Genomic DNA, 23,989 nt, shown 5'->3' with positions numbered 1-23,989 from the left:
AACTGTTTTGTTACATTAAGAAATGTTTTTAATGTTTCAAAGACATGGGCAGAGTCTCCTTATACTCATTTTATGAAAATGCCTTTATTTCTTAGGAAATTAACACTGATTAACGTTGTATAAAAGTGCAGGTACTGAGGACAAAAAAAATTAACTGTAAGAGATTCTGCTACTTACTATCTGTGTGACTTTGGAAAGTTATTTCACTTCCCCATGAATCAGTTTCTTCACCTATGAGGGTGTAGTGATCTACCTCATAGAGTAGTTATTAATATAAGGATTAAAAAAGATTACATTTGTACAGAGCTTAGAATACTATAAACACAGTAAGTGCAAAAGACGTGTTAAGTAAATAAAACAGCGAATATATTATCTACCTCTTAACTTTGGCTCACATCTATCAATCCACAAGAAAAACAGGACATAGAAAACCTGAAGCTAAAAGTAGCCACATGGAGGGAAGAAAGGGATTGCTGGGTTCCTTAAAGTCACTGGTGGGACATGATCAGATCACACAGCTGAAATACACAGGGGTTTTACCTCAGTAAGTGTCTGTATACAAGGTGGTGGGTAGCTAAATGGGCTTAGTTTTCTGAGGAGTATCCATTCAGTACTACGCAGTAAGCAGGAGAAAGTAGTCATATTTGTAGAAATGTACAGGAGGCAAATAAAACTACAGAAATAGAGCTCGAGTACAGTAATAGCTAAAAAGAAAGAAACAGGTAATCCTGACATACAGCTATTTAAAGCTATTGTGGAAGATAATTTAACAAATGCTTTTTGAATGCCTAGAAGGAATGTTTATGGAGGATATGAAATTTATACGAGGTTCCTGTAATGAAAATGCTGACATTGGAAATGGAAAGACACAGATGAGTAACACCTATAACAAAAAGGAACTATAAGTGGTGCAGCCAAAGGGCATAGGAGGTCAAAGAGAAAAAAATTACTTTTAAAGCGGCATGAGGAAACACTGAGTAAGGCTTTTTAAGGGAAAAAGATGAATAGCACCTGGGAAGACACCTAGGACAGTACACAACTATCCTTTAAATTGAAAAAGGACAACACTGGAAATTATGTGGTGATGTACCAGAAAGTGTTCAAAGTCTCAGATTAAATATTGTTTATCTTTCTATGTCTTGTCCGACTACCAATTTTACTGGTTAATTTCAGTTTAAAACATTAGTTCTATATTTTTAAAAAAACAAATATATTATGGAATAAAAAGCATAATATGATTTTAAGGGCAAATCAGGCAACATCAAACATCTTTGATTCTCCTGTGGAACCAACTTAAAATATGTACTCCAAATACCATAGGGATACACATTCAACTTCACTGACTGTTAGAGGTATTTTTCTAGAAAACTTCAGACAGAAAAATATGGAAATCTATGTTAAGAAAACAAATCAATCCAGTATCTGGGATTTAAGAGTATGAAGCCTTAAAGAACCAATAGTAGCTTGTCTTAGATTTTTAATCAGTGGGCAATGAGCAGTGATTGATGGTTACTGAACTAGAAGGTGACATAAGTGCTACAACTTTAGATGATTGAAAATAATTCTAACTATTATGTAGGGTGAATTTGGACAGAGAGAAAGGAAACAAAAAAGGCTATCTAGAATACTATTCTAATAACGCAGATGAGATCCAACTCAATGGTCTCCTTCCTTAACCACACTCCCATGCAAAAGTGATCAGTACCTCTGCTATGTTCTGAGTGTTTATGTCTCCCCAAAATTCACATGCTGAAACCTAATCCCCAATGCAATGATATTAAGTGTTGGGGCCTTAGGAGCTGATTAGGTCTCAAGGATGGAGTCCTCATGAATGGAATCAGTGTCCTTATAAAAATGGTCCAAGGACAGATGTCTATCAAGGATTCCTAGAAATTTTTTTAATAATTGCAATTGTTTATTTTGGTACTAAACATTAATACAAGATTAGGTCAAATGATGACCTAAGAAGATGTCTACCAATAATCCTCCCCTAAAGTCCATAAAATGTCAAAAAAGAGCATGCTTAGCAAACCAAAAATTTTGAGAAATTAAAAAATAGAAAACAGACAGGATCAGATCTATGGAAAAATAAAACTAAGGGGAACCACAGCCCAAAGATCCTATAAGAGAAGACTACTGTGGAGATAAAGGTAGTAAGGAACTTCAGACTAAGGTCAAGACATAGAGGCCAGGAAACAGCTAAAAGTGAGCAAGTAGGAAAAGGCATTCTGATCAGTTTGGTATCTCCTCTCTTTTTCTCCTTGGACTACGTAGCAGACAGCAGGGCTTATTTCCTGTCAGGGTAAAGAGTGGGCACTGTGACCGGAGAGGTAGCACAGTGCTGTCTAACAAGGTACTGATCAGCTCCTAACCCTAAAGAGTCAGAAGCCAGCCAATCCCAGAACAAGTATAAACACATCACACCTAGCAGCACGTCTCACCCTTTTTCCACAACAAGCAAGAACTGAATATGGTAAGTTTAATCAGCATCCACAGAGAAGTGAACAGAGATTCTCAAATATAAAGATGAGCAGAAAATAAAAATCACTAAATATTTAAAGAAATGCTACACCATGAAAGAGAGAAACTAAATATAATGGATAAGGGATAAATAATTAAGGAAACAGTTAATAGAACAGACGACTAAAATTAGAAAGTATACCCTCAAAGAGATCTGACAAGACTGAAGTCGTTAAAAATGTTTTTAAGCTTAAGAGTTAAAAGTCAAAAGCTACACATGTTCATACAAAGAAAAATAAACATACAAAAAAGTTGCCCAGAAATGCACATAGACACACAAATAAAAAGAAATAGTCAGCTAGAGATAATCTTGGTTAACACTGTAATGTATGAGGCATATATGCTTCTATTTTTCTTACTATGAATATTTTTCTTCTTTTCCAAAAATCAGATCATAAAATATGATTTTACAATCTTTTTTCATGGAATAATATAAGATGATCATCATTCTGTTCAGTAAATATAGAAATTTTTCTTTAGTTGAGACAATATTATGAGAGTCACCTTTCATGAATGAAAAAACTGATGAAATGACATTATGTAAACTTTAGGACGAGCAAATGTTAAATCCAGAATGGAGGCAAAGGAAGAAGAAGGATCCAATTACTGAGCTGCACATAGGCTCTTACTGTAGTTGTTATACTTTTGTTTATGATTTTAAAAGAGTTCCAGGATTTAACATTATCATTAGTAACAACAACAACAATGGCTATAATAACATTTTTAGAAGCTTAAGTCTAGGATTTTACCATATCAGCAGTATTGATTCCATTTCCCCACACCAAGTCAAAGGTTCCATTTATGTAGCCTACTTTGTTGGCCACATCTTCAAAGAGCTTTCTGACTGGAGTAGATGCTGGTAAATTTAAAGTGATCCGTTCATTCACTGTCTTTGAATTAGTAGTATCTTGTATAATACATAAGACTCTAGGTTCTTCAGCAGCATTTTCTATCTGAAATTTTAAGAAAAATATGACTTTATATATTATCTTTAAAGCAAAACAAAAGTATAATTAGCTATAAAATTTTATGATTAAATGTAAAAGACCTCAGGAAATACTAAGTATTTTCTCTGTGCTATTTTCTCTGTTTTATCGTAGTCTGAAACGCATTCTAATGGATATGTCAAACATATAAGCACCATATATGTTTGTTTTGGAAGAATCAGGGCACATTTCAGAATCAACAATCATTTTTGGAGATATTTGCTTTCACCTTTAAGACTGTAAATCCATGGTCAATAAGCCATGAAGATAGTAATATTTAAGCAATTTTAAGTTAAAAATTATAAAATCTGATCCTTAAAAAATGTGTCATTGCCATGCTAGCCACAGTCAAATCAAATATTTCTGGGTCTCCTAAAAAAAATGGGAATTGTGCAAAAATGCAGTAAGGATTGTCTAAAGATTAAAAAATCTATAACTAAGGGATACAGGCTACCACATCTCCTGATCTTTATGCTGCTGTACTCGTAAGTCCAGATGTCCAAAAAGCTCCATTTATTAACGTGTCAGGGGCTGACAAGCTTATCCAAACAGATGAGCCAGGAGGAGGGGGAAGGAAAAACAAGGAAACAGTTTCAATTACCAATACAGAAAGGAATTAGGGTCACAAATTATCCTTCCTGCTTAAACTTTCTCAAATAAGCTATGCCCTCCCTCAAGCTGTTAAAGGACACCACTTTTCCACTTTCCACAGGGGTAAAAGACTACATCAAAGATACTTTATTGGAAGAAATTCCTTTCCCTCCTTCTATAATGGCCATCTCAATGAATGGCACCATCATCTGCCTAGCTGCTGAAACCAAACAGCTGAAATGAGCATCTTCCTTGTCCTTCCCTCTTTACCTCACATAGTCTCCAAAACCTATCAATTCTACCTTTTGAATATCTCTTGAACTACCTCCTTCACTTTATTCTTGCCTGCAGCAATAAGAATATCCTACAACAAAATTATGGAACAGCTTCCTAAGAAGTTTAACTTCTTCCAATCTTATATTCCTTCAACCCCGAATAGTATTTCTGATATACAAATCTGATGATGTAAATCTCTTGCTTTCCCTGAAAGTCAGGTGTGGCATTAAACTGGGAGATGTCTCACCATCTCCATAATGGGCTATTCAGAAATATGATCTCTACAAACTGGTGGTGTACACAAAAATTTATTTCTTCCTTAGTTTTTATAACACTATCAGCCTCAACCTTTTGTTGCTTCTATATTATCCATTTTTAAATAAGAATAATTATAATTGGCTAGTACTGAAGATGGGATAGCCACAAAGTTTTTTGTTTGTTGAAGTAATACAATTATCATTTGTTTCTGTGACACACAATTTTGGGTTTGCAAGAGATCATTTAAATTAAAGTTACTCCAATTAGTTTAGAACAAAAGTAAGCTGCTATAAAAGTATAATATTTAAAATAAATTGGGTAGCACTACAATTCAGACACATCCAAATATTTAATTACTAAAAACTTACTTAAAAAATAAAAAGAAAATACATTTCTGTGAAATAAAAGAAACAAAAGAACATTATTAACATACATTTCAAAAAAGATTAAAAAAGCCTTCACCTATATATTTTAGATGTTATATTAACACATTTAATAGATTATTTTACACATTTTAACCCTAAACTAAAAAACATAAAATGGATCTTTTTAAAAATGCTGGTTTATGATGAAAGAGTAAATGACTCAAAATAAATTTCAACTACAAAACGTACACTTTTATAGATTCAATAGTATACTTCAGGGATAGATCAAGTCTGAATGATTCAGCGTTCCTGGTATAAAATACTGTAGTAGACAGATTTTAAAGCTTCAAATAAGCTGGAGTTGATGGTCAAAGGAAGACAACACTAAGAATTTAGAAATCAAAAGTGCTGTAATAGTAATCATACATAAGAATGGTGATGTGGCAACATCATATGGTCGGACATTAGCAGTTCCTGGTTCTTTCCCTAAATATGTGAATGCAGGGTCCAAGCACCCCAGATGCCTCTCCTTCCATGTGGGAAAATTATCCCTCAATGAAATCCTATCTAAAGACTAAATATGTTATACAGAAAAAAACAAAATTCAATCTCATGTGTGGCTTATATTCTTTTTAGTAATAGCCCTTCTTTTCTGTACATATAAATAATTTTGCTTTTTTAAAAAATACTAAGAGTATAAAGGAAAAAATGGAAATAATCTGTAACTCTATAACCCACAGATAACTATTAGCATGCTGGCATATATCCTTCCAAATATCTTATCTGCACACACACACACACACACACACACACACACACACAGAGAGAGAGAGAGAGAGAGAGAAAGGCTATGCATGCATGCTACATAATCACAAACACTGGATTAGAATACACATGCTGTTTTCTAACATCTTTCTTATATCATGCAATCTTTCCCTGTAAAGCTTTTCCTAACTCATCATTTTAACAGCTAAGTAGTATTTGTTAGTATACAGATTAATAATAATTTACTTAATAAATTCTATTTTATTGTCTCCAAGACTTTATTATACTTTTACAAATAATTCTGTGATGAACACCTACATAAAACTTCATATACTTTATTTCCTTAAAATCCTTATACATAGAATTTCTCAGCAAATTACATTTTACTCTTGAATTCTGTTGTGGATGATTTAAACAGATAAAAAGCTCTGCTCTTCTTTAAAGCTCTAAGCTAGCCACTGCTAAATTCTACTTTACACTCAACTTTCTGGGCCCATTCTTATTTCACCTATACTTTAATCTAACATTTGGACTTCATCTGAATTTTAGAATCACCATTGCTAACAGTAATCACACTAAAGTAAAATTTCTCTCCTCCTTTCCCCTCTCCAATTTGGGAACTGAGAAGAAAACAATTTTTTTGTTGTTGCAATTTTAAGATACCACCAATAAGATATGGCAATAGTTTTTTTTTTTTAAATAGCTTTTCAAGAGAAAAAAACCTATACAATATAAATTAAACATGCAGGAAACATTTCCAAAACATTTAAATGTAAAAAGGTTTTTTCTGGAAATGGGAAATTAAGGCAGCTATCTTTCTTGATTTCTTTGTAGCCCTAACCAAAACTGATCCTACTTATGCCCAAAGGTAAAAACAATTACGTCTTGAGGTGGATTAAAGATAGCAAAAAATTCTTTGCCACTCTTTTTTTTTTCCTTTTCTCATGAATCTGACGTGACCATCTAAGACCAAGAGAATGTGACAGAAGTCATGCTGTGTGTGTAACTTAAGGCAGAGCCTTAAGAAACCAGCAGTTTCTGCTTTTGTATTTCTTGGAACATTCCCTCTTATAACCCAGCCACCATGTAAGAAATCCAGTTACCCTGGGATCAATCAGCATGCTGTGAGGAGGCCCTAGAAATCCACATTGAGAGGAAGCAGCCACTTGGTGGAGACACTGAGGTGCCTGATGTATGAGAAAAGCCTTTTGGACGTTCCATTCAATGACTGCCACCAACTTAATGGAGCCAAGTAATTCTAGATGATGCCACCTGGAGCAGAACTGAATAGTTGGTGAGCCCTGGCCCCAATCCCATCCCACAGAAATCTGAACAAATAAACTAACTGCCCTATTAAGTCACTAAACTTTAGGGTCCACTGTTACATAGTAATAGATAAAAAATAAATATACCTAAACACCTTCGAGCACATCCAAGTTCAAGGGGGGAAAGTATGATGACGGTGCTGTTGGTAGGGAGGGAAAGGTACTACTTTTCATTTAAGTACTACATCCAACATTAAGAAAAGGCATCTGAGGATACATCATGATTTAGGGAAGGGAGCAAAAATTTTTAGTCAAAAGAGTTCTCTGATGAACCTGAGGTAAGAGAAAACAAGTGTAAAATTTTAGAAAAGCCTACAGCATGTTCCATTTAGAAAAACATTTAATGTAGTTTAGATGCGCTATTTGAAGAGGACAAAGTTTTCTACAAAGAAAATCTAGCCAAGTACAAAAAAAGGTATAAATCCTAAAGTTGAAACTATTTATTTTACAGGCAACTCATAGCAATATTACACTTATGAGACTAAGGGGAAAGTCAACAGCAGTTATATTTACTGTATACGCTAATAGAGTGCTCTGTGTCTACATTCATTGCAGAAACAAAGCTAGGTTTCCTAGCAAAGTTTGAAGAAAAAAATCCTTTTTAAAAAAGTAAAAATGGCCAGGTGAGGTGGCTCACATCTGTAATCACTGCACTTTGGCAGGCCGAGGTGGGAGGATCACTTCAGGTGAGGAGTTCCAGACCAACCTGGCCAACAGGGCAAAACCCTGTCTCTACAAATAATACAAAATTTGCTGGGTGTGGTGGCACATGCCCGTAACCTCAGCTACTTGGAAGGCAGAAGCAGGAGAATCGCTTGAACCTGGGAGGTGGAGTTTGCAGTGAGCTGAGATCGTGCCACTGCACTCCAGCCTGGGCGACAGCAAGACTCTGTCTCAAAGAAAAAAAAAAGTAGAAAGAATAAAACCATAGTCTTGTTTATAAAAGGTGAAACATATTGGGATAAAAAGCACTGAAAACAGTTTTCTTCCAAAGATACACTTAACTGCTAGAAACATCTAGAAGTCGTTGGCATAGTTCTAAGACATTTTAGAGCCCGCTGAAGGGATGCTTGCCTCTTAAGTCGTCTTGTCTCCTTTTCTTGACATTCCCAATAGTTTTAAGCTCAAATCTGAGTTCTCTGATAACATCATAATTTTTGTTTCAAAAAAATACTCCTATGTATTTCTTATTAAAGAATACACACTGAGGTTTAAAATTGATCGTATATGTTCAGAATGGCATCAGCATACAGAATATAAGCTAATATCAAAATTCAAAATTATCAAGATTTAAATATTTCTAAGAGAAAAAATTAAGATAAAGTATTTTTAAATTATGAAGGTACCGCTTTACCTCTAAATTTAACCTATGCTCTCTAAGACATTCTTCCTTTCAATGTTATTGCAAATAATAGTATTATGGTTACAAGCTTTTACACAAACACACACACACACACACACACATACAATAAGTCCATTTTCTCTCCCTTTTGGTACAGGAGCTGCCATAAGCTAAGTAATTAGGCCTTAGAGCATACCCATCTGGGTATCCACAGTTCAAGATTAATGTATTGCCACAGATTTTAAAACAGAATTGATAGTATGAATATTTTTGTCGGTTGAAATTTATAAAACGTATCAGCTGCCAGGCACGGTGGCTCACACCTGTAATCCCAGCACTTTGGGAGGCCAAGGCGAGTGGATCACCTGAGGTGAGGAGTTCAAGATCAGCCTGGCCAACATGGCAAAACCTTGTCTCTACGAAAAATAAAAAAATTAGCCAGCATGGTGGTGCATGCCTGTAATCCCAGCTACTTGGGAGGCTGAGGCAGGAGAATTGCTTGAACCCAGGAGGCAGAGGTTGCAGTCAGCCGAGGTCGCACCATTGCACTCCAGCCTAGGCAATAAGAGCAAAACTCCGTCTCAAAGAAAAAAAAAAGTATCAGCTTCATTTAGACTCTTCATTTTTATTTTAACAAGTAACATTTCTAAGGCTATTAATGAAGGTCCTAACTTACATTAAAAAAAGAGACTTTATTTTTAAGATACTCCCTTCATCCCACCTCAAAACTGCAGCCAACTCTGATGTTATCTACATGATCTTTTTCTAAGTGGTCTGTTGCCACACTTGGGAAGGATAAGAGAGATTAAAGGAGCAACTCTGGGGAAAAAACAGAGCAAAGGGACTGAAGGAAAATCAAGTATTAAGTAAAGGTTAGACCAGAATGCTACATCACATGGAAGTTTAAGTCTGTAGTGCACACAGGCTCTCAGGAAATCAATAGTAATAGGATTTCTGGATTTTGACTTTGTAAATTTTTAAATGATTTAATTTCCTAAATTATTAATATTTCAGAAAATAAATATATCTGGAAAAATAGGCAACTATCATACCCAACATCATAACAAAGGGTTCTTTAGTTTTTCTATCAGTTTTTTCTCCCTCATTCACTAGTTAAAAACAAGGTACTATCAGATACAAATTCATTTAAGGTGACTTTTTTATTATTAAAATTGGGTAGAAATAAAATAGCCAAACAAGCATAAAACTTAAGACATGCCTTGATATTAAATAAAAATACTAACATGCTGTTACTTGCTCTGCTGATTATCACATTAAAGCAATTACATCAGCAGTCTACCTGTAAAAATTTCTTCTTCATTTCATCAAAGATATTTTGTCTGCATCTCCAAAACACATCCTATGGTATATAAGAACAAAATGAATTACAAATTATTTATATAAAATAAAGGGAAAAGACAGTGAAATGAGAACAATTAACCTAAAAACATTTTTGCAATAAAATATGTATTAATTAAAGTATTAGTACATCATCTAGAATTTTATTCATGAATGTGCAAAGTTACTAAAAATCTATGATAAAGAGGTGATAAAGAATAAGATAAATATGGAAATAGCCACATTTTAATAAAGAATGATAGCTTAAGAATTGTGTGTAAATCAAATGTTGTAAGTCACATAATATTTTGTGTCCAGTAAAGAAATTCTGCAGTTCTCTGCACTAAAGGAAACCAAGAGATCTCTTGATTTTGCTAGTCTCTAAAAATTTGAATTTTTCACGATAGCTACTCTTAAAACAAGGCTGCTTAACAATATCCCTCACAACTATTTTATTTTAATATATATCTCCTTCTTATGAGTTTAACAATTAAATTACAATTAATACAAAAACATATAAAAGGAAATAAAAGTAACCTATAATCAAGAGATAATCTCTTGAAAAATCTTGATTTTACATCACTCTACACTTTTTCTGTACATATTTTGTCTTATTCTCCCTTCTTCAGTTAATAAAAAGAAATCAACATATTCTTTTGAAAGGCGCTTTTACTTTTACAATAGAAATATATTTCTGTTATAATAGCAACATACAGTTTTCTGAAAAGCAACTCTAAAATAGCCACCATTGCTCTCATCTCATCTTCTCCAGTCTATGCACATATAATATTTATTATATAGAGAGAGTACTTTTAACCAAATAGGACAATTTCATATACCAGTATTTGAAATCTACTTCTTGTCCCTCAATACTCATTGTTTTTGTATGCCAAAACATTCAGTTTAAAAACGGCAGTGTTCCATTATATAGACAAACCATAATTTAACTAATCTGCTATTAATGGGCATTTAAGCCCCTCCAAACATTCACTACAGCATTGCTTGTTTGTATAATTTTTCCTTAAGATAATTTCTCAAAGAAAGAATTACTAGATCAAAGTATATGTACGCATTTTTAGAATTTTTAATACATGGTGCCTTCCACAAAAAAATTGTTGAACTGCAACTATCTTTCAACACTGTTCTCCCAACACTGTTCACCCTGCCCTCAAGGAGGTGATGCTGTGCAGTGGTAACTAATCTATAAACAAATCTAAACTATCAGGCATCCATCATCCTTCAGGGTCTTTATGTATCTGTACCATGTACCTGGAATATTTTTCCCTGGATGTCCTCACCTCCTTTGCTCAAGTATCACTGCTGTGGGGCTTTAAAACATGTCCACAAATTCTTTGACTTGCCTCCCTACGTAAAGTAGGAGTCTAACTTGCCTCCAGCAAAAGTAGGAGGCTAATTCCAGTCCCCTTTAATATAGACCAGACTTAGTGACTCCCTGTAATACACAGCATGATTTTCAAGGCTGGGTTAGAAAAGGTGTAATAACTTCCTCCTGGCCCTCAGCTCCTTACTGTTAGAACCCAGCCTCCATGCTGTGAGGAAGGAAGCCAAGCAGCCACTGGAAAAACTATGTGTAGATGTTCCAGCCACATCCCAAATGAGATCTCAGCAGACAACCAGCATCAACCACCTACATGTTGAGTGAGGAAGCTTTCAGACGATTCCAGCCCCTAGACTTTCTGCTGCCCCCAGCTGATGCCTAGCAGAGCAGAAACAAGCTGTTTCAGCCTAACCTTACCCAAACTGCACATCTACGAGAAAAGTCACTAGATCTGGGGGCAGATTGTTATATAGCAAAAGATAATCAGAATAGTTCATTTCTCAATCAAGTCCTTCTCTCATCTTATCTAACATTCCAATCCTGTTGGTGCTCCTTATCTCCCAATGTATGAAACAATGGTTTTCAAACACTGAACAAGAGGCAACACAGGTAATGATCCCTGTGAAAGCAGAAACAAAAAAGGTAAGCCACCTTCTAGGCTGCAGTGCAGGGAGGGAGAGTGCAGGTGGAGTCCAGCAATCTCCCTGAGTTAAAGGAGTTGGGAGTGCAAGGGGTGGAAAGAGCTACAACTCGCAGGGCAGGATACAGGGCAGAAGAAAGCTGGACACTCTGTGCAAACAGCAAGCTCCAAGGGACCTACAGTGCATCCCCCTAGAGTGTTTGGCTGATTTCTCATCAGCATATGTGTGTAAAGAGAGTGCCTGAGGCAAGGGAAAGAGCCACAGGAAAAGAATCCCTGGAGCTCACTTAGGTTCCCACCAACCAGAATTCTTTTTTTTTTTTTTTTTTTGAGAGGGAGTTTCGCTCTGTTGCCAGGCTGGAGTGCAGTGGCACGATCTCAGCTCACTGCAAGCTCTGCCTCCTGGGTTCAAGCAATTCTCCTGCCTCAGCCTCCCGAGTAGCTGGGACTACAGGCATGCACCACCATGCCCAGCTAATTTTTGCATTTTTTAGTAGAGACGGGGTTTCACCATGTTGGCCAGGATGGTCTCAATCTCTTGACCTCATGACCTATCCGCCTCGGCCTCCCAAAGCGCTGAGATTACATGCGTGCGCCACTGCACCCAGCTGCCCACCAACCAGAATTTTTAAAATCTCATAACGCACAGGGCATCAGATAAGGGTACTCAAAAGGGTACTGTCTTAGTACTGGGACCAAATTAGACCTAATCTAAAGACTACTCTGGTCCAACCTTAGAAAGCTTAAAAGCAAAACTCAAAAGGATCAAACTGTTTACAAATAAACCATCTGCATCTAAGAAGAAAACTCAAGAATATCTACAGGAATAAAAAACATCCAGGACCCATCAAGGTAAAATTCTCAATGTTTGGCATCCCACTGGAAATAAACAAACATGCAAAGAAGCAGGAAACTATGACCCATATGAAGAGAAAAAAAATAAGTATCTAAGATAATAAATAACATGGATGGGATTAACAAATGTAAGCACTGATGAAGATGAATGAATGAATGCTTAAGACACAGCACAAGAAACTATTAAAATTAAAACAAAGAGAGGAAAAAGAATCAAAAGAGAAAGAACAGAAAAGCGGGATAATTTTCTTACCAGAAACCATGGAGGCCAGAAGGAAGTGGCACAGTATTTTTCAGGTGCTTACAAAAAATAACCGTCAAACCAGAATCCAATAACCAGCAGAAATGCCCTTCAAGAACGACCCAGGAATTGCTTTAATAATCAAGTGGAATTCAAGACATTCTCAGATGAAGGAAAACTCAAAGAATTTGCATCCAGTGGAACTACCCTACAGGAAGGAATAGCTAAAGACAGTTCTTTAAACAAAAGAGAAATCATCAAAGAAACCTTAGAACATCAGGAAAAAAGAATACAGACAGCAAAAATATAGCTAAATATAATACATTTTCCTTCTCTTGAGTTTTTATTAAAGACTTGACAGTTGAGGTAAAAACTAAAATATTGTCTGATGTGGTTACAAGTCAAGAAAATATTTAACACAATTATAAACAGGGTAGGGTAAAAATACATGAAGGGAAATAAGGTTTCTACATTTCACTTGAACTAGTAAAATAACACTTGTAGACTGTGATAAGTTGGTTTACGTTATGTCATACCTAGAGAAGCCACCAAGAAAGCTATATAAAAGGAAACAATAAAAATACTATAAATTAATCAAAATAGACAAATGTTCAAATAACCCACAGGAAAACAAGAAAAAGATAACAGAGGGGAAAAAAAAAGAAACAGAAAACAAAAAAATAAAATGTCACACTTAAGCTCTAATATATTAATTATTACATCAAATATAAATGATCTAAATACACCAATTACCAGCACAGAAATTGTTTTGGCTCACGGTTCTGGAGACTAGGAAATCCAATATCAAGATGCCAGCATCTGGCAAGGGCTTTCCTGCTACATCATAACATGACAAAAGGCATCACATGGTGCAAGAGCAAAAAGAGGGTGAAAGAGAGGGTGAACCCACTCCCACGATAATGAACCCACTCCTGTCCATTCATGAGGGCAGAGCGCTCATGATCTAAATACCTCTTAAAGGTATTTGACATCTCTTAATACTATCATAATAGAAACTAAATTTCCACATGAATTTTGAAGACGGCAAGCATTCAAACCATAGCAAAGTCTGATGCAAATCCTATCAAAATCCCAGCAAGACTTTTTGAAAATTTTGATGATTATCCTGAAATTTATAGGGAAAGGCAAAGGAATCAGAATAACTAAAAGGATATTGAAAAGGAATAAAGTGAAAGGTCTCAGTTTACCTGATTTTAAGATTTAATATACAGCAACAGTAATCAAGACTGTGTGGTATTTGTAGAGAGATAAATAGATCAATGTCACAATAGAGACCTACACAAATATGCACAACTGATTTTTGACTAGGTACAAAAGCAACTCAATGGAAGAAAAATAGTCTTTCCAAAAATGATGCTGTAATATTTCATTTAGACATCCAGAAGCAAAAAAAAAAAAAAATTCTCAACCTAACTCTCCATCTTATATTAAAATTAACATAAATGTGGATCATAAACATAAATGGAAAACATAAAACTATAAAACCTTTAGGAAAACACATAGGAGAAAATGTTCTCAGTACTCAGGCTAGGCAGAGTCCTTAGCCTTGACACCAAAATCATAATCCATAAAAGGAAAAATTGATAAACTGGACTTCATTAAAATTTAAAATGCCTACTCTGCAAAGATTCTGTTAAGGATTAAAAGTTACAGACTGGGAGAAAATATTTCAAACCACATAATCAACAAAGGATTAGTATCTAGAATATATAAAGAACTCTAAAAACCTACAAAAAAAAGCAAACAATCCAATTAGCACATAGACAAAAATCATGAAAAGACATTTCAATGAAGCGTATAAACAGATGCAAATAAGCACATAAAAAGATGTACAACATACTAACCATTAGACAAATGCAAATTAATACCAAAATGAAATATTACCACATCATTTTCAGAATGGTTAAAATAAAAAAAAAATAGCAACATCAAATACTGGCAAAGTAGAGAAATTGAATCTCTCATGCCTTCCTGTAAAATGGTACAGCTATTCTGGAAAACAGTCCAGTAACTAAAAAAAAAAAAAACTATATATACAATTAGCATACAACTTAGAAATTGCACTTTTCAACATTTATCACAGATGAAATAATTATGTTCACATAAAAACCAGTACAGGAATGCTTATAGCAGCTTTACTCACAACAGCCCAAAACTGCAAACCCAGATGTCTTTCATCAACTAAATGGTCAAACAAATTACAGTACATCCATATCATGGAAAACTACTAAGCAATAAATAGGAACCAACTATTGATACATGTAACAACCTGAAAAAACTTCCAGAAAATTATACTAAATTTTAAAAAACCAACCCCAAAAGACTCTACAATCTGTGATTCCATTTTTACAACACTCTTAAAATGACCAAGTATAGAAATGGAGAAGAGATTAGTGATCGCCAGGGATTAAAAAGGGAACAGGGAGTGAAAGGGAAGTGAGTGTGGTTACTAAGGGCAACATGAGGGATCCTTGTGGTGAAGAAAATGTTCTATATCTTGACTATATCACGTCAATATCTTGGTTCTGATAGTGTATTATAGTCCATAAGGTGTTACCATTAGTGTAGACTGGGTGAAGAGTACATGAGATATCTCTGTTTTATTTCTCCAAACTACAAGTAAATGTACAATTATCTCAAATGGAAAGTTAGTTAATAAAACATTGTCTATTCTACTATTTTTCAACCTCTCCTTCCTAGAGACTGAAAGAGGACTGCCTGTTTAAAACCTTGAAGCTGATGGGAGGAGGGTACTCCTAAGAACGTGCAATCACATGCTGGTCTTCATGATGATTTGCAGCCCCAATTCACACCACCTAGTGGTAAAAAAAAAAAAACTCCAAGCCAAGAATTGCTTTGAAAATGGTTCTAGAATAGTGATATTCCCAGGCACCTGGCAGAAACAATCACAAATTCTTCCTGGAAGGAATCACATATATTCCAAAGTGCAACTAATTTCCACAAAAATTATTTTCATAAGTATAAGAAAAATGAACAGCTCACATTTTTTAAAAATCACTGTGTGTAAACATGGTACCATTAAAGAGAGTCAGCTAAGAATAAAATACAGTAGATGACATCCACAAAAACTTCAATATTGAAACTATCAGTTACATTATAAATGTTTAACATGCTTCAAGAAATAAAAAAGTGGTTCAAAATTGAGTCTGAGCAGAATTCCTAGAAAATAATAGAAATTAAAAACACAAAATTTAACAGCACATTTAAAATATTTGAAAAAAGAATTAATGAACTCTATATAAGAGAACTAAAGACATTTTCTAAACTTCTAGTGACATAGAGATGTAAAACATTAGAGCATTAAGAGACATGAAGGATAGAGTAAGACCTAATATCTATCCTGAAGAGAGAGAATGAAAGCAGAGGGAATATTTAAATAAATAATGGCTTAGAACCCTTCAGGAACCAATGAAAGACACCAATCCATAGAGCCAAGAATCTCAACAAATCTCAAACAGAGTAAATAAACGGAGAAGAATTTACATGTAGTCAGAGAGGGCCAGGCACAGCGGCTCACGCCTATAATCCCAACACTTTGAAAGGGCCGGGTGGGCGCATCACCTGAGGTCAGGAGTTCAAGACCAGCATGACCAACATGGTGAAACCCTGTCTCTACCAAAAATACAAAATTAGCTGGGTGTGGTGGCACACACCTGTAATCCCAACTACTTGGGAGGCTGAAGCAGGAGAATCGCTTGAACCTGGGAGGCAGAAGTTGCAGTGAGCCAAGATCGCACCATTGAGCTCCAGCCTGGGCAACAGAGTGAAACTTCGTCTCAAAAAATAAAAGTAAAAATTAAAAATTAAAAAAAAAATGCAGTCAGAGAGAACAACAGATTACCTTAAAAGAAACAACTAGACTAATGCCTAATTTGTCAACAGGAAAAAGTGTGGGCCATAAGACTGGAGCATGATACTTTCATTGTTGTGAGAGAAAATAACTGTTATCCCAGAATGCTATAAACAGCAAAAATATCTATCAGGAATGCAAAAACAGAGATTTCTGTCACCAATAGATTATTATTAAAGAAACTCCTTAAAAAATGTATTATAGGAAAAAAGAAAGTGACCCCAGAAGGAAGGTGATGAATCCTGACCTAGCCACCTAGCCTGATGACAGTGAAACATGCCTGATTTCTACTAAACTACCATAGTGCCATCTTCACCTAGTACCATAATCATGTTCATCACCACGACAACTTTCCAGAAGAACCACCACCAACTCAGGGGAACACAATGCCTAAACAATTAGCTCACATATGCCATCTAATCAGGCACAAGACAGACTTTGCTTATCTGATATGAAACAGATTGTTCATGGGTTTCAGCTCTTAAAAAACCTACCACTTTCCCTCTCCTGAGCCTTGAGTCTTATCCTGACCACCACCCCTTTGTTATTGGATCTAGTTCCCAGTTTAATAGTAAAATTGTTACTCAGTGTTCAATCTTTGGTCATGAAGCTTTTATTTTCTCTTTAACAAAGGAGATAGGAGGGAAATGAATAGCTACAAAGATTAACTAAAAATAGATAAAGACCTATATGTAAGAGCTAAAACTATAAAAACTCTTAGAAGAAAACAAAGGGAAAAAGTTTCATGACACTGGATTTGGCAATGATTTCTTGGAAATGATACCAAGACACAGGCAGCAAAAGAAAAATAAATAACTTGGACTTCATCAAAATTAAAACTTTTGTACATCAAAGGGCACTATCAGAGTAAAAAGACAACTCAGAATGGGAGAAAATATTTGCAAACCGTATAAGAGATTAATACCCCGAATATATAAAGAATTCTTATAATGTAACAACAGAAAAACCCTAACACCCTGATTAAAAAATGGACAAAGAACTTAAACATTTCTCCAAAGAATATGTAAAAATAGCCAACAAGCACATAAAAAGATGGTCAACGTCAGTAATCAGGGAAATGCAAATCAGAAACCACAAAGAGTAACGACTTCACACCCATTATAAGATGGCCATTGAAATGAAAAAAAGAGAGAGAGATAAGGAAAATAAATAAAAAGTGTTGGTAAGGATGTGGGGAAACTGGAACTCTTGTGCATTGCTGGTAGGAATGTAAAATGGTGCAGCCACTGTGGAAAACAGTCTGGTGGTTACTCACAAAACTAAACATAGTATTACCATAAGATCCAGCAATGTTTCAACAAGCAATTACTAACATACATGAAACGCCTGAAAAAAAAACAGAAAGTCTCAGCAAATAAATAACAGATAAAACCGAAATGAAAACTAATTAGGTGGGCCCAACAGCAGAATGAAGATGACAAAAGAATCAGTGAACTGAAGATAAAAACAATGGAAATTACCCAGTTTGAACAATAAAGAAAAAAACAGATCCTAAAACAATGATCAGTAGCAAGCACCTGTAGGACTATAACAAAAGATCCAACATTCATGTCATTCAGAACTGGGAAGAAAAGGAGAAAGAGGGCAGGTTTAAAAAGTACTCAAAGAAATAACTGCTGAAAACTTCCCAAATTTGGCAAAAGACATTAACCTATAAACTCAAGAAGCTGAGCAAACCCCAAATAAGGTAAACCTAAAGAAATCCATCTCAAGACGCATCATAATCAAATCCCTTAAGAACTAAAGACAAAGAGAAAGATTTTTTCAAGTATTTAGGGAAAAACCCATCTTAACTATAAGGGTAAAACAATTCAAATGACAGCAGATTTCTCTGATCACATCACAACAGAGGCAGAAGGAAGTGGCACAACACTTCAAGGGCTGAAAGAAGAGCTGTCAACCCAGAATTACATTTCCAGTGAAAATATCCTTCAGGAATCATAGAGAAATCAAGACATTCTCAGATGAAGAAAAATGAAAAGATTTGATGCCAGCAGACCTAACCTAAAAGAAAATGGCTAAAGAAAGTTATCTAAATAGAAATAAAAATGCTAAAAATCTACTTTACATTAAAAATAAGATTATATTCTATAATGTACAAATATGATATACACACATACACAGTTTCAAAAAGGAATGAAATCCTGAAAAAATTCCACAATATGAAAAAACCTTGAGGACATTATGCTAAGTGAAATAAGCCAGTCACAAAGACAAATACTATATGAGATATCTACACTAGTCAAATTCACAGAGATGGAAAGTAGAATGGTGGTTGCCAGAGGTTAGGGGCAGAGAGGAATGGCGAGTTATTTAATAGGTACATGGTTTCAGTTTTGTAAGATGAAAAGAGTTCTGTGGATAGATGATGGTGATGGTAGTACAACAATAAGAATGTACTTGGTACCACCAAACTGTACATACTTAAAGACAGTTAAGACAGTAAATGTTATGTTATGTGTATTTTACAATTTAAAAAAATAAATTTTTTATAAATAGCTTAACTCCATACATTTGTGGAAGAAGCAAAACTGCCAACAAACTAGGTTTCCAACATGTCTACATTACAAACACATACTACATATAGGCATATTATAAATATGTATAAATAAATATAAGCATAAAATAAATTCCTACATTTTTCTTGTAATACAAAAAAATTTTTTAAACTGTTTATTAAAGGAATTAATATAATTTGAGTGGATATATACATACATATTAGAGAGAAATAGATATAAAATAAATATAGCTCTCACTCACATACGTGTTTGTATGCATATTTTCTAGCTCCTTCCACTGAAAGGACTAGAAGCAATGCTATCACCATAACAGTAGTACAATTAGAACCCAGATCTCAATTTCTAAGTATCATTCTCCAGAAAAAGAACCTAGAGGTCTTTGCAGAAATGGCTAATCTTAGAATTAGGGCTGAGAAATTACAATAATTTGGGATACCTTGTACTGCCAGAAAATAAGCGCTCAAAGAATGGTGTATGTACGTTAAGAGGACATATAAAGTCAGGTGAAAGGGCTCGCACTGGCCAAATGTGGAAAAACTTAAACGTTAAAATAAATAAATGATTTATTCAATGTAAAAGTTAACATTAAAAAGATAGTTACATAGCATGAGAAATAATCAAATAACTAAGAATGCATTTGTAGGTATTCTGAAAATTTAAATAAAGATGTCCAATTTCCTAAATACTACTAAAATACTGACAGTGGACAGTAAAGATTAAAGAACAGTTATAATTGGCTTAATACTCAAGGATCCCTTCAAAAAATTTACTTGCAGTATTAAAATTCACTTTGTTTACTTAAAATCTAAAGTGTTAGCTATAGAAGTTAAGCAGCAGAAAGCTGTGTTCTTAAATATGACAAGTCTGATCATATTTTTTAAAAATCTGACTGAACTTTTTACTCAGTGTATTTCGATTTAGGAATAAATGTAAATAAAAGAGAACTAAGAGTAAAAACATCATCAAGTTATAATTTTTTAGCCTTTTTTCAGTTTCTAAGTTTTTGAGCATCAAATTGCTTTTCTAGTGATTTCATGTTTTGAATGCTTCCATTTTAAAGTGGATGAAAACTGAAGTAAAGTACATCATTAAAATATACCACATTTCCCATGACTCGTCAATTTAAAAATCAAATCACAACATCTGTAAATAATCAAGCCTTTCTAATAAACAATCTCTATAAATCATTATAATCGGAAAATAATGCAAACTATACTAATATAAAAATTCAAGACTTTCTTAGTATCCACTTTATCTTCAACTCCATTCCCACTAGTATCCCTCTGCAATTTCCCCTAAATGGCTCAGTCTTCTTAGCCCTAAGTGGGTGGGAGGGGGGTAGATGATGAAAGATTAATTAAAGGGTACAATGTATGTTGTTCAGGCAATGTATACCCTAAAATACCTGCCTTCACTACTACACAATCTATGCATGTAACAAAATTACACTTGTAGGCTGGGTGTGGTGGCTCATGCCTGTAATCCCAATAATCTGGGAGGCCAAGGTGGGAGGATCACTTGAGCCCAGGAGTTCGAGACCAGCCTGGGCAACATGGCGAGACCCTATCTCTAATAAAGAAAAAAAAAATTATGCTTGTATCCCATACGTTTATACAAATTAAAAGAAGGGAAAAGTCTTCTTAGCCTTAGCTTTTCTACCACTGTCAAATTACATCCAGAATATCTAGCTGTAGGCTCAAATTTCTCAAAAAATTTTATTTTCTTTATCTAGGATTTATATCAGTTTTTCTAAAAACATTTATTTCCTCTTGCTTATATACTCAAGGAAAACAAACATGTCAAAGGATGTGAGGAGACTTGTCAGGAATACACTAATACTTCAGAAAATCATAAAGACACAACAAGAACATGAAAAAAAACCCACAATGTATATAATAAGATAAGCAGATTCTTATGCACGATTGTGCTTAGCTAAGAAATGAAAACAGCTATTTTACAATCTTTACTACTAAAAACAAACCACAGAAGTAGAAAATCTAAGTCCTACACAGAATTCTGTAAGCAAAATATATTCATTCAGAAAAATAATTTCATAATGTATTATAGCTGATGCTTTTGGAAGCATAAAGTGTGCTTTAAAAACTTAATTTCTAGAAACTGATTTTGAAACAGAAAATTCTGTAATCTCATTTTAAATTGTGAATTTGTTAGTGCAATAAGGGCTTTTACTACTTAAGTGAAGTTTGATGATAATCACGCTCTGCTTTAATTGGCTCTTTTAATTCAAATCCTATGTGTGTTTTCCTTAAAAAAAAAAAAAAAAAGACTTTGTACCTGTTCTAAAAGCCTAAAGCAGTAAAGAAATTATAAGTAGATTTGCTTTATTATTCTAGTTAAATACAAATTCTGTGATAATTTGTTTTAGCACATGTTGTTCAATGTATCATGGTATGAATTTTCTGAATTTAAATTAATAAACATGTTATAAATTACATGTCACTATATCACATTTGTTTCTAAATTATATACTATAAAAACACTCAAGTAATAAAACATAACTAGGCTGACTTGGATAAAGTATGCTTTTAAAATTTTGTAAAAATACTTATTTTCATACCTGCCCTCTGTGCTCTAGTATTAGGGTGTCCCTCAGGTAAATGCATTCCATTTTATTCTAAAACAGTCATGAAATAAGCTCCCAGAACCCCACAGTATATTAAAATTAGAAAATAAATAAAACTCCTTTGATCCTATGTAATTTATTTTTAGTTGTTGCAACAAATTACATCAAGTACTCAATCAATTAATAGGAAACTAAAAATGCAAAGTTTCAGAACTTTAAAAGAATAGTTTACAATCCATTTAACTATGATTGACCTATTTTGACAATTAAAAACCAACCAACCAGATGGCTCATCACACTCAACATACAACTACATTCAAAGTTGGATGGGGCCGGGTGTGGTAGCTCACGCCTGTAATCCCAGCACTTTCAGAGGCCAAGGCAGCCGAATCGCCCGAGGTCAGGAGTTCGAGACCACCCTAGCCAACATGGTGAAACCCCGTCTCTACTAAAAAATACAAAAATTAGCTGGGCGTGGTGGCACATGCCTGTAATTCCAGCTACTTAGGAGGCTGGGGCAGGAGAATCGCTTGAATCTGGGAGGCAGAGGCTGCAGTGAGCCAAGATCGTGTCACTATACTCCAGCTTGGGCGACAGAGCGGGACTCCGTCTCAAAAAGTAAAATAAAATAAAATAAAATAAAATAAAATAAAATAAAATAAAATAAAATAAAATAAAGTTGGATGGACCTTTGAACATCAGATGAGGCTCCTTATTTTATCGATGAAGAAAAAGAAATTGAGAAACCTTAAGTGACCTGCCCAATGTCACATTTGAACACAGGTCTTCTAAATAACAGAGGCCTTCTGATGACTGTATAATGCTGACATGTTTGTAGCATTAAAATTGTAATGTATTACTTTTCCTCTCACTTTTATCCTAATACTCTTCCCACTCTGCCTTGCTCCTTTTAATAGCTGTTCTAGTATTGGCAATGGGTAACCCACTAATAATATACTGTAGGTATCTAAACTTAGAAACCAAAACTATTCTCAGGAGGCGAAATAATATGTCCTTTACTATTTCTGTTATCTTTATTTTTGATTACAGCTAAGATTTCCTCTGTGAGTAGGCTGTTGTTGACAAGCAGTGACTCAGCTTGTGAAATAACTGACTTGTTTATAGGTTATGAACATTCTACTTATTATTACTAAATCAAGGGAGCTTGTTTATATTATCTGTTACCATGCATTTTATTTAAAAGCATGGATAGTAATTCTTAAGAATATTACATTCTTTTAATACTTTAAACATGAAATTATACATCTGAAAAAAACGTTAACGTTACTTAACACTTTTTAAAGATTGTTTATTTCCTATTAGAGTGATCTATGGTACAAGAACAATGGACTGCAGAGTCAAAAGATCTAGATTAGACTCCTCAAGTCAAAGTGGCTACTTTTCTTCTAGCTGTGTAATCCTACACGAATCATTTAACTTATCTCTCACTCTCAGGGTCCTAAAAGTAAATATATCCTCCGCTCAGTGGTAGGGTGGGCAGGAGAATCGCTTGAACCCGGGAAGCAGAGGTTGTGGTGAGCCGAGATCGCGCCATTGCACTCCAGCCTGGGCAACAAGAGTGAAACTCCATCTCAAAAAAATAAATAAATAAATAAAATAAGAAAAGAAATAAAATATATCCTCCACTCAGTTTTTCTTTTTTTTTTTTTCCTTCTGTTGCCCAGGCTGGAGTGCAGTGGCGCGATCTTGGCTCACTGCAGCCTACACCTCCCGGGTTCAAGCAATTCTCCTGTCTCAGCCTCCCAAGTAGCTGGAACTACAGGCGTGTGCTACCACTCCCAGCTAATTTTTGTATTTTTAGTAGAGATGGGATTTTGCCATGTTGGCCAGGCTGGTCTTGAACTCCTGACCTCAAATGATTCGCCTGCCTCGGCCTCCCAAAGTGCTGGGATTACAGGCGTGAGCCACGGTGCCTGGCCATCCACATAGTTTTTCTATCAAAGGGGAGAACTTCTTGAAAATGCTCTATGAATTACAGTAATACCATACAAAAATAAGTTATTATTACAGAACTATCAGTTACTACCCTTAAAATATATTTAAGAAACATGCAATTCTTGTACATAATGAAATTTATATACTAAAATTTCAATATTTAAATTTTCAAAAGA

The 23,989-nt window shown here is 34.6% G+C and overlaps 1 protein-coding gene across 4 annotated transcripts in view; it reads right to left on the bottom strand.

The window, feature by feature from the left end:
- The window catches only part of USP47 (ubiquitin specific peptidase 47), a 117,877-nt gene that overhangs the window by 75,465 nt on the left and 18,423 nt on the right, over positions 1-23,989 (bottom strand). The window contains exons 2-3 of one of the 4 annotated variants that reach the window (XM_008971425.5): positions 9,729-9,788; positions 3,270-3,473 (exon numbers count right to left, since the gene is read on the bottom strand). The exons of 1 other annotated variant lie outside the window; for it this stretch is intronic. In XM_008971425.5, the coding sequence (XP_008969673.3) occupies positions 3,270-3,473; positions 9,729-9,788 (264 nt within the window). Of the gene's footprint in view, positions 1-3,269; positions 3,474-9,672; positions 9,698-9,728; positions 9,789-23,989 lie in introns of those variants that run through there. 2 more of the 4 variants (XM_034932153.3, XM_008971426.5) reach the window with 2 other exon arrangements.

The sequence above is a fragment of the Pan paniscus genome, chromosome 9, assembly GCF_029289425.2.
Source record: "Pan paniscus chromosome 9, NHGRI_mPanPan1-v2.0_pri, whole genome shotgun sequence".
Taxonomy (NCBI): domain Eukaryota; kingdom Metazoa; phylum Chordata; class Mammalia; order Primates; family Hominidae; genus Pan; species Pan paniscus.
Note: the sequence above shows the minus strand (reverse complement) of the source record. Positions and strands in the feature narration are given on the sequence as shown.